Raw genomic sequence first — 20,495 nt, forward strand, 5'->3', positions numbered from 1 at the left:
AGAGGTTTTCTAAATCCTGACTTCTTTCTGATAAACCCAGTGTTTCTATGTCAACCTTTTTCATGTCAACAAGGACCCCCAGAATGATCTGTATTTGGCTGCAGAAACCCCCCCCCCCCCCCTTCCCCTCCCAGAAGCAAACATTTGAGTTAAAAACGTTTGCTGCAGTGAAAGAATATATAATATTCCAAATGTGTGGCACATTTTCACGATTTTTCTCAAAAATAGCAGACCTACAAGCTCATAGCGCGGCACTCGGTGCCGCGCTATGAGCTTTGTAGATCTGCTATTTTTCAATAGCTAAATTATAACAAGCTGCGTACCGTGTAGAATCTCTAAACAACTAGGCGATGATGACGACGATGATGATGATGATGATGATGATGATGATGATGACGGTACATTCCAAAACATGTAGATATATCAAACGGGGACCTGGTTGCGTCACGTCATGTCGTGTCACATGTCGTCGTGTCGTAGCTTGTCGCGCATACGCGGGGGGGCGGAGTCAGGCACTTGGTAAACTGAATTTCGTTCTTCTTTATTTTACTGTATATACAGTCCTATACAAACAAAACAAAAAAACAATTGTGCTGTCGTGTAATATTGTATCCACTAGTACCTAAAGGCAAAACATAATAATAATAATATGGCTTTTTCAAAAAAGATTAGAAAAAACTTGCCATTTTAAATATACTTAAAAACGAAAGGAGAGACTGTACAGGAGTCACATCGACATATACAGTGCTTCAACGTCCGTGTCTGTTTTGCCCACATTTTGTACTTTTTCAACGATTTCATTCCGAGTGTCAAGTGTTTGTCGTTAGGCGTCAAAATCCAATTGTCTGCAAAAATTCGACGGCGATTCAAACGAGTGTCCGTCTCGTGGGCGCGGTCTGTGCCGCCCGCGGCGCGGCTAGCGGCGCGGCTAGAGGCGCGGCTAGAGGCGCGGCTAGAGGCGCGGCTAGCGGCTAGCGGCGCGACTAGCAGCGCGACTAGCGGCGCCTCTAGTGGCGCGGCTAGCGGTGCGGCTAGCGGTGTGGCTAGCGGTGCGGCTAGCGGCGCGGCTAGCGGCGCGGCTACGGCGACCACTACGACATCATGCTGAGGAACTTGCTCTCCTCGGCCAGGGCGCTCAGCAGGGAGCTCATGTCCCCGATGGCCATGTTCCCCGTCCCCCCGGAGGATGGGACCGAGGAGGAGGGGGGCGGCGGCGGGGGCAGCGTGACAGAGTTCCTGGGCGTGGTGAGGCGAGAGGAGGAGGAGCTCCGGGAGGAGGAGGAGGCCCGGCTCCGCGGGAGGAGGAGTCCGGGACTCAGCGTTCCCGACAGCAGGCTGGAGTGGTCTTCTCCGTCGTCCAGCATGAGGTCAAAGTCTATCTGGGTCTGATGATGAAGATGATGATGATGATGATGATGATGCCGCTCCGCCGCCGCGGTGCTCGCAGAGTCCACGGTCTCGTCGTCGTCAGAACCGTCCATCATGGGCGGAACCTCCCCGTGCTCCAGGAGGGTTCCGTTGGGTCGGTAGAGCTGGATCTGCCCCGTGAAGTACAAGGCGTCGTCGTGGTTGTCGATGTTGTTGTTGGTGGAGGAGGTCTTTGGCAGAGCGTGTGGCGGGTCCGAGGGGTGTCCGGTACCCCACGTCCGTGGCTCGGCCGGGGGCCTCGGCTGGAGAAGTCCTCCCGGAGGCCCGTTATTATCCATGTACGATCCATCGCGTTCCTCCAGTTTGACCTGAACGGGCTGACCCCCCGCACCGCCGTAACGCATCACGTCCGTGGGCTCCTGTTCCTGTTTGCAGACGTTCCCGTTAACTCCCGTAGTAGCGTTGCCGTCGGCGTCGTAAGGGTGTTCGTCGCCTCGGTGGAACCGGTACCGGGTCCTGGTCGGTCCGTTGGCGGCGCCGGTCTGCTGCTGGTACCGCGGCACACAGCTCCCTCTGGGATCGGCCGGACACGGCAGCGTCCTCGTCGCGGGACTCGAGAAGTCCGACGAGGCGAGTTGTTGTTGTCGTCGGTCGGAATCGAGATCGCCGCCGCCGTCCGACGAAACGCCAACGTTGTGGTTCTGCTGGAGGACGGCCAGGTTCCCTCTGACCGCCTGCTGCGGTACTTTGGACCCTGCACCCCCTCCGGGGGGCGACCCCCCCCCCTGGTTCCACGGTGGGACGGACATGTGGGTCCTACCGGCCCGGGGCGAGGAAGAACCCTGCAGACACAGCTGTTGTTGTTGTTGCTGGTTCTGATGGTCCTGGCGCTGCTGGGCCGGGACCGGAGCCTGGGCGGGACACAGCGGCATCCCGCCGTGGTCCTCCACCTCGGCCGTTCTCCTGTGATGGTAGAAGTTCTGATTGGTGGAGACACTGAGGTACTGCACCACGTCATCGGGCAGCATCAGGTCCTCCTCCTCCTCGCTCTCCTCGGTCTCCATGGCGATGTTCTCGGAGATGCTGGGAGGCCTCGGCGGGTAGGCGTAGCGGTTGTGGTGGTGGTGGAGGAGGGGGAGGAGGGGGAGGAGGTCATGGCCGCCGCCGCCGCCCTGCTGGCCGAAGACCCGCCGCTCTGCCGCCGCGGCGTGGAAATGCCCGCCGCCGAGCGTTCCCGCGCTGTTGTAGCGCTGCATCCGTGGCCGCTGCTCGGCGAGGAGGGGGAGGAGGGGCTCCAGAGCGACGGGACGGGGCCGCTGCACGGGGTCGCTGGCCCGTCTGCGAGGGATGCCTCGACCGCACGACATGGCGGGGACCTCGTGGGGCAGCACGGTGCGAGAGGCGTAGTCGCTGCAGCGCTCCTCGTACGGCGCCATGCGGGACCTCAGGCTCACGCCGCGCTCCGTGTCGGGCAGAGGCGTGGGCGGGGCGCCCCCGGTGGCCGCGGCGTACGTGGCCCTGAGGCGGTAGTGCTGGGCGGGCGTCAGGCTGAAGGCCCCTCCCCCGAAGCTGTCGCTGGAACGGCGCGACAGGTCGGCAGAGATGGGGTCGTAGAAGGAGCCGGCGGAGCTCAGGTTGTTGTTGAGGCGGCCGTTGTTGGAGGCGTGGCTAAAGGAGGAGGAGGCGTGGCTACAGGAGGAGGAGCAGCAGGAGGGCGAGATGCCCGAGGAGCGGCGGCTCAGCGTGTAGGCGGAGCTCAGCGTGCTGGAGGTGGAGTCGCGGCGCCGCGAGGTCAGCAGCGCCCCCGTGAGGCCCAGCAGGGTGGTGGTGGGCGGGGCCAGGTCGCCCAGGGCGGGGCCGCGCAGGGACCGAGGACAACCCCCCCCCTCTGGACCGTCCAGGAGAGACCCTGAGAGAGAGAGAGAATCACCAATTAACACGTTAATTTTTTATTGTTAAAATCTATTTTTTTGAAGCGGCCGTTGCTAGGCGTTAGCGTCGAGGACACTAACTCTGGCGGAGGCCACGGGGATCGAACCGGGAACCTCACCGATCCCCAGCCGGCCACTCTACCGCTGACCCACCGCCGCCCACACTGCTGCTGCTTTGCATGGCAGGAATAAATACACTCAGAACTGGATGTCCAGAATCCCTTTTTCCTTTCTGTGTTAGCCGATACCCATACGAGAGAATGATAAAGACAAAGACATCTTATTTTGAAGTCCACTGACCAGGAATAGTCTTTATAGCTATCTGGTGTTGTGTTTATAGCTATCTAGCTATATATCTGGTGTTGTGTTTATAGCATAGACTGTAAAAAATATGGACAAAGCGTTCCCCGGGTCTAACATGAACGTAAAATGAAGCCTGTCAGTCCTTGAATTGTACATCGCCATCTTTCTAGATCCGTTTTGGCCCAGCTGGCCCATTGGCTGGCCCAGACAACGAGGCGGGACTTCCCCCCTTCTTCTCCGTTGGTTTTTATTTTGACTCGAGTGGGAGGGGAATCCCGATCATAGACTGTAACGGTAGCCACGCCCCTCAGAACATGCGCGACTTTATGGTCATTTTTTTAATTAATGGGACCATAATTTTCCAAAAAGGATATTATGACATTAGAAATGAGACTTTAAACTAGTGACTGGAAGCAGAAAGTATTCATGTTTATTAAGGTAATACAGTCTAGGTGAAGTTGGGCCCAAATACATGGACTTCTATGTGGCTATGGGTTTTTTTGGGCCCAATGACAGCGCCACAACAGGCCATTATATGAACTTTCAGGAAATCCCGATTTCCTTAGTGGCTTCACAAAATATCTGTCTGACTGCCCCCCTGGTTTATAGCTATCTAGCTATATATCTGGTGTTGTGTTGATAGCTATCTAGCTATATATCTGGTGTTGTGTTGATAGCTATCTAGCTATATATCTGGTGTTGTGTTGATAGCTATCTAGCTATATATCTGGTGTTGTGTTTATAGCTATCTAGCTATATATCTGGTGTTGTGTTGATAGCTATCTAGCTATATATCTGTTGTTGTGTTTATAGCTATCTAGCTATATATCTGGTGTTGTGTTGATAGCTATCTAGCTATATATCTGGTGTTGTGTTTATAGCTATCTAGCTATATATCTGGTGTTGTGTTGATAGCTATCTAGCTATATATCTGTTGTTGTGTTTATAGCTATCTAGCTATATATCTGGTGTTGTGTTGATAGCTATCTAGCTATATATCTGGTGTTGTGTTGATAGCTATCTAGCTATATATCTCATGTTGTGTTTATAGCTATCTAGCTATATATCTGGTGTTGTGTTGATAGCTATCTAGCTATATATCTGGTGTTGTGTTTATAGCTATATATCTGGTGTTGTGTTGATAGCTATCTAGCTATATATCTGGTGATGTGTATATAGCTATCTAGCTATATATCTGGTGTTGTGTTTATAGCTATCTAGCTATATATCTGGTGTTGTGTTTATCTATCTAGCTATATATCACATCTCTACTCAGAACCAAAAAGCCTAAACGTGGTCTTGACGGTCAAGTGACCGGACCGGTACTCACCGCCGGTTAGGATGGGCGGCAGCTTGGAGGGTCCGTGGGTCAGCGGGGGGGGCAGCTTGGAGGGTCCGTGGGTCAGGAGGGGGGGGTTTCCCCCGGCCCACATGCACGAGTCCCTGACCGACCGCAGCCTCTCCGTCTTCAGCCTCTCCAGGCAGTGGACGACGCCGGCGGAGCCCGGCTGCTTGCGGAGGTGGAGACCCACCACCCCTACCCCCGGGGAGCCCCCGCCCAGGGGGTCCCCGCCCAGGGGGTCGTCCAGGCCGCTGAGGTCGCCCAGGCTCCCCCCGCTGTAGCCCGCTGTCTCTACTCCACTGTCATGGTAGGTGGCGCTGCCAAGTGGCGACGGCTCGCTACTGCATGACGACTGGCCACCAGGGCTGGACTGATACACCTGGGGGGGAGAGAGAGGGGGGAGAGGGGGGAGAGGGGGAGGGGGGAGAGAGAGGGGGGAGAGAGAGAGGGAGGGGGGGAGAGAGAGGGGGAGGGGGAGGGGGAGAGGGGGGAGAGAGAGGGGGGGAGATAGAGAGAGGGGGAGGAGAGAGAGAGAGAGAGGGGGAGGGGGGAGAGAGAGGGGGAGGGGGGAGAGAGAGAGAGGGGGAGGAGAGAGAGAGAGAGAGGGGGGAGGGGAGAGAGAGGAGAGAGAGGGAGGGGGAGAGAGAGGGGGGGAGATGGGGGAGAGAGGGGGGGAGGGGAGAGAGAGGAGAGCGAGAGAGAGAGAGAGAGAGAGAGAGGGGGGACAGAGGGGGAGAGGGGGGAGGGGAGAGAGAGGAGAGAGAGGGAGGGGGGAGAGAGAGGGGGGGAGATAGAGGGGGAGAGAGAGGGGGAGAGGGGGGAGGGGAGAGAGAGGAGAGCGAGAGAGAGAGAGAGAGGGGGGAGAGAGGGGGAGGGGAGAGAGAGGAGAGAGAGAGGGGGAGAGGGAGGGAGAGGGGGAGAGGGGGGAGGGAGAGGGGGAGAGGGGGGAGAGAGGGGGGGAGAGAGGGAGGGGGGCAGGAGAGAGAGAGAGAGAGAGGTAGAAGCATCATGAGTATTTACACTCGGAAAACAGTACATTTTCTCCAGCAGATAATTTTTTACGATGACATCACAGGATGGGGGGACTAAATCTACTGTAGATTTAGTCGACTAAAATCTTGTGATATTTAGTCGAGTAAATCTACTAAAACATTCCAGGTGACTAAAATGTGACTAAAACTAAATGAAAGTTTCACTCCAAAGACATAACGACTAAACTAAAAACAACCTTCTGTCTGTGACATCATCGTGCCTTGATGACATCATCGTGCCTTGATGACATCATCGTGTCTTGATGACATCATCGTGCCTTGTCAACCGATAACCACACAAACCGCCAATTAAGGTGGTCCGCCGTCCCCCTTCTGAATTGGCCCCTCCCAGAAACCCCCCCCCCCCCCCTCTGGTTTCCCTGAGGATGCTAATTTATTCTGCGCTAAAAAGCTGTCTTGATCACAGCGTGAGAGTTGGCAGCGGTTACTCGTGGCGCCGAAAAAACAACCACCCCACCCCCCCCCCCCCCCTCATGTCTGAATATTAATCCGGCGAAGGAAGGCTTTTATGGCGGTCTGGCTCGCAGACAGACACGACGTGAGATACAGGCTCTGTGATAAACCAAACTCCACAAGGGGGAGGGGTAGGGGGGGGACGGGGACGAGAACAGATGTGCTCTCTGGTGTGAATGGGAAGCGTGGAGGTGTGATATTAAAACAACAGCTTTACATGACAAGACGTATCCAGGAGAATCCTTCACACGGTGATGACGGAGAACGGCCGTTTGAGAACCACTGATATATATGTAGAAACATGAGGGTTTAACCCTGTGAGAACCACTGATATATGTAGAAACATGAGGGTTTTACCCTGTGAGAACCACTGATATATGTAGAAACATGAGGGTTTTACCCTGTGAGAACCACTGATATATGTAGAAACATGAGGGTTTTACCCTGTGAGAACCACTGATATATGTAGAAACATGAGGGTTTTACCCTGTGAGAACCACTGATATATGTAGAAACATGAGGGTTTTACCCTGTGAGAACCACTGATATATGTAGAAACATGAGGGTTTTTCAGAAAACTGTCAGGATTTATAGAAGACATGTTGACAGAACCCATTCTGAACGGGAACCCGTTTTGGTGTTAGCATTATGTTATGCTTTAGCTATTGAAAAATAGCAGATCTACAAGCTCATAGCAAGCATTTATTCATATTTACATCTATTCTGTGGACTCTAAAGCTACGAGCTTGTAGGTCTGCTATTTTTGAAAAATCGAAGAACGACTGTGACATTTTTAGAATCTGATCTCAGGTCAGAATGGGTTAATCAGACCAGTGTGTGTCCAGTGGAAACCTCGTATGAATCTGATCTCCGGTCAGAATGGGTTAAGGTCGTTCCACACATGCAGTTGATGAAGAGGAGATGAAGAGCTGGATTACTAAATGCATGAAGTCAAAGTCATGCAGCGAATGTTTGGGAATGTACAAACAACAGGCACTGGACATGATGAGGAAATAATATAGAGGCCTTCTGAGTGACCACAAGCACTGTGATTGTTTTAAGCATTATGTTATGCTTTAGCTGTTGAATTTTTGAATATTTTTTATATTTTTGAGAAATCGAGAAAAAGTGCTGCGAACGTTTTTTAACTCAGCTCTTTGCTTCTGAGGGGGTCCCTGGAACAACATATTTTCAGATGCGGGCCGGGGGCCAAATACAATTATTTTTGGGGTCCTTGACATGAAATAATATTGATACAGAAACGGGTATTTCACAAAAGTGTCCTATCTTCAAATTGACATATTGGTCGTTCAGATATGGCTTATAGAGTAATGTCTTGTAGAGAAACAGCGAGTTGAGAAAACAGGCTTGAAAGGTTCATTTTTGTTGTCTCTAACATTACACCTATAGCTACATGTTTAAGCATTTATTTCATATTTACATGTCTTCTGTGGTCTCTAACATTACACCTATAGCTACATGTTTAAGCATTTATTTCATATTTACATGTCTTCTGTGGTCTCTAACATTACACCTTAGGCTACATGTTTAAGCTTTTATTTCATATTTACATGTCTTCTGTGGTCTCTAACATTACACCTAGCTACATGTTTAAGCATTTATTTCATATTTACATGTCTTCTGTGGTCTCTAACATTACACCTAGCTACATGTTTAAGCATTTATTTCATATTTACATGTCTTCTGTGGTCTCTAACATTACACCTAGCTACATGTTTAAGTATTTATTTCATATTTACATGTCTTCTGTGGATTCTAACATTACACCTAGCTACATGTTTAAGCATTTATTTAACATTTACATGTCTTCTGTGGTCTCTAACATAGTAACATTACACCTAGCTACATGTTTAGGCATTTATTTCATATTTACAACATGTCTTCTGTGGTCTCTAACATTACACCTAGCTACACATTTAAGCATTTATTTCATATTTGCATGTCTTCTGTGGACTCTAACATTACACCTAAGCATTTATTTCATAATTACATGTCTATTTCAGCTCTGAAATAAATTATAATAATATAAATATCTCGCAGATCCACGGGTCAGTTTTAACCTGCCGCGGGTCCGTTTTTACCTGCCGCGCTGATGCCTGTCAGACGGTTAGTATGTCTATGTCTATATATATATATATATATATATATATATATATATATATATATAATCTAATAGAGGGAGACAGATCTGTCAAATGCCGGATGTGTCATTTTGGGGAACAAAGCTGATGAAAGAGGATGTAATGAAGTGAAGCGAGGCTCACCTTAGCAAGGTCTGTCCTTAGGGAAGGTTTTAGAAACACAGGAAAGAAAGACAAGAGATCAAGGAATGAGCAGAGAGAGGCTTCTATAGCACAGAGGAGAGGTTAGTTAGGACTAGTTGGAACACAGAGGAGAGGTTAGTTAGGACTAGTTGGAACACAGAGGAGAGGTTAGTTAGGACTGGAACACAGAGGAGAGGTTAGTTAGGACTGGAACACAGAGGAGAGGTTAGTTAGGACTAGTTGGAACACAGAGGAGAGGTTAGTTAGGACTAGTTGGAACACAGAGGAGAGGTTAGTTAGGACTAGTTGGGAAAGACAGATGTTAGTATAGAGAGAATTCACATGCATGATTTTCCCATCAGGACACGTGTCGCGCTGCGACGTGTTGTGAGCTTGTAGATCGGCTATTTTCAGCAAGTGTAAAATCAGTCATTATACGACGGCATCGAGGCCCGCCGAAATACATTTTAGTCGACTAAATCAACTGTAGATTTAGTCGACTAAAATCTTATGACATTTAGTCATAAGATTTAGACTAAAACTAGAATAACACTAAAACATCCCAGGTGACTAAAAATGTGTTAAATATCTGTCTGACTGCCCCCCTGGTTAAATATCTGTCTGACTGCCCCCCTGGTTAAATATCTGTCTGACTGCCCCCCTGGTTAAATATCTGTCTGACTGCCCCCCTGGTTAAATATCTGTCTGACTGCCCCCCTGGTTAAATATCTGTCTGACTGCCCCCCTGGTTAAATATCTGTCTGACTGCCCCCCTGGTTAAACATCTGTCTGACTGCCCCCCTGGTTAAATATCTGTCTGTCTGCCCCCCTGGTTAAATATCTGTCTGACTGCCCCCCTGGTTAAATATCTGTCTGACTGCCCCCCTGGTTAAATATCTGTCTGACTGCCCCCCTGGTTAAATATCTGTCTGACTGCCCCCCTGGTTAAATATCTGTCTGTCTGCCCCCCTGGTTAAATATCTGTCTGACTGCCCCCCTGGTTAAATATCTGTCTGACTGCCCCCCTGGTTAAACATCTGTCTGACTGCCCCCCTGGTTAAATATCTGTCTGACTGCCCCCCTGGTCTTACCACAGCGTGCTCCGTCTTGATGGACTTGACGTGCAGGTAGTCCTCCGCGCCTCCGGGGGAGCCGTGCTCCGACATCTTGTCGTCCCTGAGCCGCCGGTCCCTCATGGCGGCGGCGGTCTCGTTCTCTCCGTTCTCGCGGGGCGGCCGAGGCGGCGGCGGCAGGTCGGTGCGCTGCCTCTTGGTGATGTGCGCGTCGGGGCCGTGCACGGTCTTCACGTGCTTACGCAGCGAGCTGGGGTCCGTGTAGCGCTTAGTGCACCCCGGGATCTTACACACGTACGGCTTCTGGAGACGCAGAGGGGAACGACACTTTAATAATCATCATCATCATCATCATCATCATCATACTATCATCATCATCATCATACTATCATCATCATCATCATACTATCATCATACTATAATTCTAACAATGTCTGTGTGTGTGTCTGTCAGAAACACTGCCGTAACTCCTTATTGCCTGCACCAATCACTCCCACACAGGCATTGACCATATGAATATGGAGGGCGTAACGAAGCCCTTTTTTCGATTTCACACATTAATGATTATTAATGAATTTATTAGTAAATTACAAACGCACCCGGGCGCAGTACCCCCTACGGCCACAAGGGGGGGGCAAATATCTCACAACGGGTAAGGGCTAGTAATAATACAGCACAGGAACACACACACAATTTAACAATTTACAGTGTAGGCATTTAACCCATTCTGAACGGGCACCCATTTACAATGTAGGCATTTATCAGACGCTCTTGATCCAGAGAGACTTACATTTAAGCAAAAACAAAAGCATGTCATACATCACATAATCAAAAGTAGTTATCGTGAATCATGTATAAACTAAGAACGTAACAGTGGAGTATCTATATGTCAACTATACATACTATACTATATTATATATTATACAATATACATGTGTATACTATAAAGTGCTATGACTACATAAAATGCAATTCTAGTGCTGTCTACGTAACGAGCTCTAAGTCTGTCTAAAATAACAATGCTAACCTAAGTCTACTATCTGAGTCTACATAAAGTGCTATCTAAAGGGCTAGGCTAGGGCAAGTGCTACGGGCCACACACACACGCACGCACACACACACGCGCGCACACACACACACACACACACACACACACACACAGCACAGGAATACACATGGAATTAATGACATTACTGTGGAAATATGTTACGTCCTTATCGTGGCAAAACAAAAACCGCCAACGTTTTATTATTAAGTGAAACGCGCTTGTAGTTTTTCCGCCATTTAAATGATGTGTCGGTGAATTAGAGCGCGTACCGCTTCAGATTATGTGCTATACTTGTTTCAGTGGAAACGCAATTAGTGACATATAAATAATTCATGTGTAGCTACAGTTACAGTATGCTATCCAGACACGTCACCATGTAGGTGATTCATGACTGTTTATGCTAGCTAGACCCATTGCAGGTGGAGTCTGCTGTGCGTGTGTGTGTGTGTGCCTGTGCGTGTGTGTGTGCGTGTGTGTGTGCGTGCGTGCGTGCGCACAGAGGTGTGTCAGATTTATTGTCTTTTCATGGTTTTATTAAAGTCCGGAACGGATCAACCGGAATGGATCAACGGGGATAATGTACAATATGTACGTGTGTGTGTGTGTGTGTGTGTGTGTGTGTGTGTGTGTGTGTGTGTGAGTGATGGATGGTCAGTGTAGTGAAACTCTTCCAGGTTTCATCTTCTATTCACAGACCTGCAGGTGGTCCTACACCCCCCCCCCCCCCTCGCCACTGATGCGGCCTAATGCATTGTGGGCCGTCGTGCTCATTAGTTCCACACCTCATTATTTACTCACAAAATGAGCGCTACGCAGAGGGGAGGGGCCAAGGGGGACGCACGTGTGTGCACGGACACATGAACACAACACACACACACACACATATGAGGTCTCACACACACACACACACACACACACACACACACACGTCCAAATAGAGACAGACACACAGCTAGGCTGGGCTATATATGACATCAAATCCATAATATCACGACTATTTAAAACTTTTGACACACACATTCACACAAACACATGCGAACACACACACACACACACACACACACACACACACACACACACACAGAATAGAGGAATCTATAACGCGCCCCCCGTGTCAGAAGGACGCATTGTAACATTGTAACATTGTAACATTGTAACATGTAACATGTAACATTGTAAGCTTGTTGTCAATCGGCAGTTTTTTTGTCTAAAGATATTTTGGTGTAGAATAGATCTGGAAACCTGTTTACAGCCGTTCACCACTAGCCTAGAGGGTTTAGTCCCACAAACAGTAGAGACACTGAAGGGAATGTCTAATGCAACTCTATAAGACAGTCTGTCTGAAGTCTGCAGCAGGCGCACACACTGCTCTGTGTGTGTGCGTGTGCGTGTGTGCGTGCGCATGCGCGCGTGTTCATGCACTTGCGTGTGGCTGGATGTGTATGTATGTTATGTGTGTGTGATATATTGTGTTCATGTGGATGTATTTTACATTTGCTTGCATGCGTGCGTGCGTGCGTGCACGTGTGTGTGTGTATGTACACTGTACCTCGTTGGAGTGTGTGCGGTTCTGGTGCTTGGCGCGGTCCGAGGCGTTGGAGAAGGCCTTGTTGCATCCCTCGTGTTCGCAGACGTACGGCTTCTCCCCCGTGTGAGAGCGGAGGTGAGTCTTCAGGTTCTCCAGGCGAGAGTAGGCCTTAGAACAGCCTTCAAACTACAAGATACAAGAACACAGTGAGAGGCCTTAGAACAGCCTTCAAACTACAAGATACAAGAACACAGTGAGAGGCCTTAGAACAGCCTTCAAACTACAAGATATAAGAACACCTTAGAACAGCCTTCAAACTACAAGATACAAGAACACAGTGAGAGGCCTTAGAACAGCCTTCAGACTACAAGATACAAGAACACCTTAGAACAGCCTTCAAACTACAAGATATAAGAACACCTTAGAACAGCCTTCAAACTACAAGATACAAGAACACAGTGAGAGGCCTTAGAACAGCCTTCAAACTACAAGATATAAGAACACAGTGAGAGGCCTTAGAACAGCCTTCAAACTACAAGATACAAGAACACAGCGAGAGGCCTTAGAACACCCTTCAAACTACAAGATACAAGAACACAGCGAGAGGCCTTAGAACAGCCTTCAAACTACAAGATACAAGAACACAGTGAGAGGCCTTAGAACAGCCTTCAAACTACAAGATACAAGAACACAGCGAGAGGCCTTAGAACAGCCTTCAAACTACAAGATACAAGAACACAGTGAGAGGCCTTAGAACAGCCTTCAAACTACAAGATACAAGAACACAGTGAGAGGCCTTAGAACAGCCTTCAAACTACAAGATACAAGAACACAGTGAGAGGCCTTAGAACAGCCTTCAAACTACAAGATACAAGAACACAGTGAGAGGCCTTAGAACAGCCTTCAGACTACAAGATACAAGAACACAGTGAGAGGCCTTAGAACAGCCTTCAAACTACAAGATACAAGAACACAGTGAGAGGCCTTAGAACACCCTTCAAAATACAATATAGATACATTTGGTTTTCAATCATTATCGTTATTATTATATTATTATTATTGTTATCATTTGAAAACATAAAAAAAGAAAGAAACTTTCCCGAAAAAAGCAACATTTTAAACAAATTCAGTGAATTCTTATCAGTGATTTCAGGAAAAAAATAATCAAAGAAGTTCAATAAATTAGAAAACAAATGTTTTACGTAGTGAAAATAGCCGATCTACAACCCCTCAATGCGGCGTGAAGCATGGCGTTGTTAGCTTGTAGATCTGCTATATTTTCACTGGTTTGGCTCCCGAGCTAAACGGTTTGCAAACCACTAATTTAGTGAAGTTTAGTTTTGTCTAGATTTGTTTAGAGTACTTTTTTTTTAAGCAACAATCAAATTCCAAGATAAAATAAATATAGCTCTTTTCTCTTAACGTTCCACTGGAGAAGCCTTTGAGTAACGTTACAGTATATAATCTATTACTGAGATATGCAATAAACATCAGAGATGCTGTGATGTAATGACTGAGCACATCTGACAGGAATGCTTTGATGCAGTAAAACGTCTCATTATGAAAGCATAACATTCAACTATTTACCAAACAGGAGTCACATCTGATCCACTTCTGACTGTATGATGTAATCACATAATCCACCTCCCTCTCTCTGTCTCTCCCTCTCTCTCTCTGTCTCTGTCTCTGTCTCTGTCTCTGTCTCTGTCTCTGTCTCTCTCTCTGTCTCTGTCTCTCTCTCTCTCTCTCTCTCTCTCTGTCTCTCTCTCTCTCTCTCTCTCTCTCTCTCTCTCTCTCTCTGTCTCTCTGTTTCTCTCTCTCTCTCTCTGTGTCTCTGTCTCTCTCTCTCTCTCTCTCTCTCTCTCTCTCTCTCTCTCTCTCTCTCTCTCTCTCTCTCTCTCTCTCTCTCAGTAATCACAGGATCGTAAAATAATCCTTTAGAAGTATTTCTCATATCTGTGGGCCAAACTGGCACAACTCCCATATTCTCAGACAGACAGAGACAGCTCAGACAGACAGACGCTAGGAGGTTGTAGATCTGCTATTTTTCAATAGCTAAAGTGTAACATAATGTTAAAACAGGTTAAGTTTTGCTATAGCCTACCAGTGACCTCTAATCCCTGCAGTCAGTATATTACAATATAGAGACCGTTCCTAACCCAGGCTATAAAGTCATTACATTATTCATAATCTTTGAATATATATTCTTTCAGAGCTCAAATCTTTGCTTCTGGGTGGAGGGGGGGGGGGTCCCTGGAACAACATGTTTTCAGATGGGGGTCGGCGGCCAATTCCATATAATTTCTGGGGGTCCTTGACATTAAATATTGAGCATCACTGATACAGAAAACATGAGGTATTTCAGAAAACTGTCAGGATTTAGGAAACATTTTATTTTATTTTGATGTCAGGCCTAAATGGGTTAAGCAAACTCTCCCTTCTCTGTCTTTCTGAATGTGTGTTTTAGACATTTTAAATAGCAGTCTCCTCTGGATAGCAACTCTTTAAAAAAAAAAAAAAAAAAAAAAAGGCCATTATTTTCTCATTACCGAGACCAGACGGTCGATCCCGGGTCAACACAGAAGCTCACGTTACGTTATCCCAAAGACGCACGCCTTAAAACACCTTAAAACACCTTAAAACACCCCTCTGCACCCCAACCGCTTAACCACTTCTCGCTTTGTGCTGAAATGGATTCACACGGAGCTCATCGACTAGCGCAATCTCAACGGGAAGTTAAAACACCAAATGGGGGTACCGCCCTGAAGCGGTGAAATATGAAGGTACAGTAGGACCAGGAAGTGGTCCTGGTGGTATTTTTGTTTGTGTGTGTGTGTGCGTGCATGCGTGCGTGTGTGGTCTGTGTGTGTGTGTTTATTTGTGTGGTCGACCGACGTCTGCATGTGTGCATGTGTGCATGTGTGCATGTCTGCATGTTCGCTGTGAAAAATGTGCACACATTTTCATGTTGTTTTTCCCAAAGATAGCAGACCTACTGTACAAGCTCATAGCTTGTACAGTAGCTATGTGGCCATGCCACCGGCCTCGCTGTATTCCTCTAACCGTTTTAGAGAGAGCTTTTACCCCCCCCCCCCCCCCCCCCCCCCCACTCTGTGGCGATCCGTTACCCAGGGTGCACTTGTGTTCCCCTGTGTCTCGGCACTGTGTGTGTGTGTGTGTGTGTGTGTGTGTGTGTGTGTGTGTGTGTGTGTGTGCATCTCAGACTTATGGCTATTTATTACATACGCAAACAGTACGCAAACCTACCTACTGCAGTTGTGCAGTTTTTCTCCCGTGTGTGTGTGTTTGTGTGCGTGTGCGTGTGTGTGTGTGTGTGTGTGTGTGTGTGTGTGTGTGTGTGTGTGTGTGTGTGTGTGTGTGTGTGTGTGTGTGTGTGTGTGTGTGTGTGTGTGTGTGTGTGTGTGTGTGTGCGCGTGTGTGTGTGTGTGTGTGTGTGCGGTGGTACTCACGGTACATTTGTGAGGTTTCTCCCCGGTGTGTCGTCTCATGTGGACCACCAACATGTACTGAGCCTTGAAGGTTTCTGTTCCCGAGAACACTTCGTCCCAACGACACACAAACTCCTTCTTCTCCCCGTGGATGTGGTCGTTGTTGATGTGCTGTGGACACACACGCACATGCACACACACACACACACACACACACACACGCACATGCACACATACACACACACACACACACACACACACACACACACACAAACACACGCACGGTGCAACAGTTATTCATGTGTTGTGGATGGTGCGCAGGGCAGTGTGCACGTCGCGTATACGCGTAAAATCACATACTGTCTGTCTCGGGGAGTTGATGGTTACTGTGAATGCACGTGCACGCATATGTGGCATATATTCACGCACGCACGCACGCAGGCAGGCAGGCACGCACGCGCACAGAGAACTGAATGATTGGGCTCACAGTACAGTACAGTACAGTACAGTACAGTACAGTACAGTACAGTACAGTACAGTACAGTACAGTACAGCACAGCACAGTACAGCACAGCACAGCACAGCACAGCACTGTACAGCACAGCACAGCACTGTACAGTACAGTACAGTACAGTACAGTACAGTACAGTACAGCACAGCACAGTACAGTACAGGTGCTGCTGCTGTAAACCTTCATCCAAAACTGTTACTTTTCAGGATTCAAATTTAAAAAAATAGCAGAAATTGCAGATCTACAAGCTCAATGTGTCGCATGGTGAGAGCTGTGTGTTTGTGGTCTACATGGACATGGTGGAGAGTTTGCATATACTGTGTGTGTCTGTGTGTGTGTGTGTGGGAGGGTGGGTGGGTGCGTGCATATACACTGTACAATCACATGCCACATGTACACACAGCGTGTGCAGTGTGTGTGTGTGTGTGTGTGTGTGGTGTGTGTGTGTGTGTGTGTGTGTGTGTGTGTGTGTGTGTGTGTGTGTGTGTGTGTGTGTGTGTGTGTGTGTGTGTGTGTGTGTGTGTGGGACGCCAGCGGTTTGAGTTAAAAACGTTTGCCTTCTAAAAGAATATATATTCAAAGATTTGAGTTAAAAACGCGCCACATTTTCACGATTTCTTTTCAAAAATAGCAGACCTATACAAGCTCGTAGATGAGCTTGTAGATCTGCTATTTTTCAATAGCTAAAGTATAACATAATGCTTAAAGCTAAGTACATTTACTCAAGTACTGTACTTTTTACTTTACTACGAGTATTTAAACATTTTCAGACGTTTCCCTCAGAACTCTGTCTTTTCTCACCTTAAACTCTCTTAAAGGTATCAACGTAAGGCATTTATTTTAACCTTAAACTCTCTTAAAGGTATCAACGTATAAGGCATTTATTTTAACCTCGCATCTCTAAGGAACATAATGGTGTGTGCAAGCAGGCAGTTGCACACGTGTGCGAGCACGCGCACACACACACACAAGCACGCACGCACGCACGCACGCACGCACGCACACCCACCCACCCTTGGCACGAGGCGCGTCCAGTGATAACAGCCACCATGGCAGAAGGCAGAGAGACTCCTGTGTCACTAAGCCTGTTATTTTAGCTCATGGTAATTACACCTGGCCACGGCTTTATCACATGGTAATTACACCTGGCCACGGCTTTATCACACACTCTTCAATAACTGGACTTTCTGCCTTTGACGCAGAAAATGCTCCCAAATGCCAGCCTTGTGCCGACAGCGTTCACTTTGTTAAAGTCAACAGAATGCACTCGATTACACTCCAATGTGAACAGACTAATTTAGTATCATTCAGAGGGCTTGTCATGGATTCAGTAGTGATTTTAGCGTGATTTTAGCATGGATTCAGTAGTGTGATTTTAGCATGGATTCAGTAGTGTGATTTTAGCATGGATTCAGTAGTGTGATTTTAGCATGGATTCAGTAGTGTGATTTTAGCATGGATTCAGTAGTGTGATTTTAGCATGGATTCAGTAGTGTGATTTTAGCATGGATTCAGTAGTGTGATTTTAGCATGGATTCAGTAGTGTGATTTTTTTTTTTTTTGCTTTTTCTGCCTCTATTGATAGATTTATTGGAGATTGACAGGAAAGAGGGAGAGGAGAGGGAGACGGAGCAGCGAAGGTGGTCACATGACCGGGACTCGAACACGCGGGGCGCTATCAGCCCCCCCCCCCCACCCCCCCCTGAGGTGAGTCGCCGTTTCTCATTTATTTTCAGACGGAAAGTGGAAGGTTCAGACCCCAGCCCCACGCACGTGTGCACGCGTGCACGCACACACTCACGCACACACACACACGCACGCACAGAGCCCCTCTCTGATGGCTAATCCCCCGACCCCTGACCCCTGTACTCCCAACCCCTCTGTCTCTCTCTCTCTCTCTCTCTCTCTCTCTCTCTCTGCTTCAGTGGAAACATGGAATGCCTTAGACTCATTCTAGCAGGCTGTGTGTGTGTGTGTGTGTGGTGTGTGTGTGTGTGTGTGTGTGTGTGTGTGTGTGTGTGTGTGTGTGTGTGTGTGTGTGTGTGTGTGTGTGTGTGTGTGTGTGTGTGTGTGTGTGTGTGTGTGATGGAAAGCTCCACATTGGCACTAAGACGCTGGTGACTGTTTTCTGTGCAGCGGCTGACTTTAGAAGTTTCTCCTGGGGGGGGGGGGGGGGGGGGGGGTAGAGGGAGCGAGGGGGGGGGGGAGGAGGGGGTAGAGGGGCCCTCGGAGCTGAGAGGAGGGGGGTGGTGGGGGCGTGTGGCGTGCACAGATAGACACCAGGGGGTGCTACAGCAACTCCTGCCCTTTTGGGGAAAAATAACAAAATAAATTCAGGTTGTTTTTTGTTTTTTTCTGTACAGTGTACACTGTACCACTGTGTACAGTATGTGGACCATATGGTGACATTGATCAATTCTTGATGAAAAAATAGGCTTCTAATGTATTATTTAGGCACCAACATCTACAAATGTCACACTATTAATCCATTCTGACCGGGCACCCATTTTGGTGTCAGCATCATGTTATGCTTTAGCTATTGAAAGATAGAAGAACGACTGACATTTTTTAGAAATGACTTCAGTGCACTGTGCCTACACACATGTAGGTGTTAGCATTATGTTATGCTTTAGCTGTTGAAAAATAGCAGACCTACAAGCTCATACGAGCTTGTAGGTCTGCTATTTTTGAAAAAATCGAAGAGCGACTGACATTTTTAGAATCTGATCTCAGGTCAGAATGGGTTAATCAGACCAGTGTGTGTCCGGTGGAAACCTCGTGTGAATCTGATCTCAGGTCAGAAACGGGTTAATCAGACCAGTGTGTGTCTGGTGGAAACCTTGTGTGAATCTGATCTCAGGTCAGAATGGGTTAAGGCAACCGGACGGTTCCACGCGCTGCACAAGGTGCCCTTTTTTTCTCACTTGAGCCCCTGCCCCTCTAAAGGTCTGTGCACGCTGGGGCGCGGGGGGGGGGGGGGGGGGGGAATAAAAAAACTTCAGTGCACTGTGCCTACACACATGTAGGTGTTAGCATTATGTTATGCTTTAGCTGTTGAAAAATAGCAGATCTACAAGCTCATACGAGCATGTAGGTCTGTTATATTTGGAAAAATCGACTGAGAACGACTGACATAGAAACATAGGCTTTTTCAGAAAACCGTCAGGATGTAGAAGAACATTATATAGAATCTGATCTCAGGTCAGAATGGTTTAAGAGTGTCTGCTTAAATGCCTACATTGTGAATTGACCGTACACACACACACACACACACACACAGAGTGCAGGTCTTACGTGCACCAGCTGCTCCTGCGTGTCGTGCTCGCGGCAGCAGCCCTCCCAGTGACAGTTGGTCTCGTAAACGGCCTCAGGTTCCTGTTTGCACTCGTCTCTGTCCAGGTCCTCTTTCAGGTCCATCAGGCTGCACGCATGGTCCTAGGAGAGGTCAGAGGTCACGGGGTCAAGTTATACATGCACGCATGGTCCTAGGAGAGGTCAGAGGTCAAGTTATACATGCACGCATGGTCCTAGGAGAGGTCAGAGGTCAAGTTATACATGCACACATGGTCCTAGGAGAGGTCACGGGGTCAAGTTATACATGCACACATGGTCCTAGGAGAGGTCAGAGGTCATGGGGTCAAGTTATACATGCACACATGGTCCTAGGAGAGGTCACGGGGTCAAGTTATACATGCACGCATGGTCCTAGGAGAGGTCAGAGGTCAAGTTATACATGCACGCATGGTCCTAGGAGAGGTCACGGGGTCAAGTTATACATGCACACATGGTCCTAGGAGAGGTCACGGGGTCAAGTTATACATGCACACATGGTCCTAGGAGAGGTCACGGGTCAAGTTATACATGCACACATGGTCCTATTCACACATGGTCACACATGGTCACACATGTCCTATTCACACATGGTCACACATGGTCCTATTCACACATGGTCACACATGGTCCTATTCACACATGGTCACACATGGTCCTATTCATTGCTTTTCATGAGCTGTACGCCATTAATCATGAAGATTAAAACAAAAACCAAAAGGTTTTAAATACTACACTTTATGCACAATGAATTGAGAGTATATGAAAGTTTCACTTTTTTAATCATATTACGGAAGAAAATTTACTTTTACAAAATATTCT

At 48.0% G+C, this 20,495-nt stretch overlaps 1 protein-coding gene across 1 annotated transcript; it reads right to left on the reverse strand.

Moving 5' to 3' along the window:
• Positions 1-1,091: 1,091 nt before the first annotated feature.
• LOC310854043 (zinc finger protein GLI2-like) lies at positions 1,092-19,760 on the reverse strand (the record flags this gene model as incomplete). The annotated part of the gene is made up of 7 exons (XM_083758521.1): positions 1,092-2,451; positions 2,560-3,277; positions 4,933-5,323; positions 9,826-10,110; positions 12,405-12,569; positions 15,854-16,003; positions 19,638-19,760. The coding sequence occupies 7 exons, from the start codon at positions 19,758-19,760 to the stop codon at positions 1,092-1,094; spliced, it is 3,192 nt and encodes a 1,063-aa protein (XP_083614647.1).
• Between the last annotated feature and the right edge of the window lie 735 nt (positions 19,761-20,495).

This window comes from Protomyctophum parallelum (genome assembly GCF_964188405.1).
Source record: "Protomyctophum parallelum genome assembly, chromosome: 23".
Classification (NCBI taxonomy): Eukaryota; Metazoa; Chordata; class Actinopteri; order Myctophiformes; family Myctophidae; genus Protomyctophum; species Protomyctophum parallelum.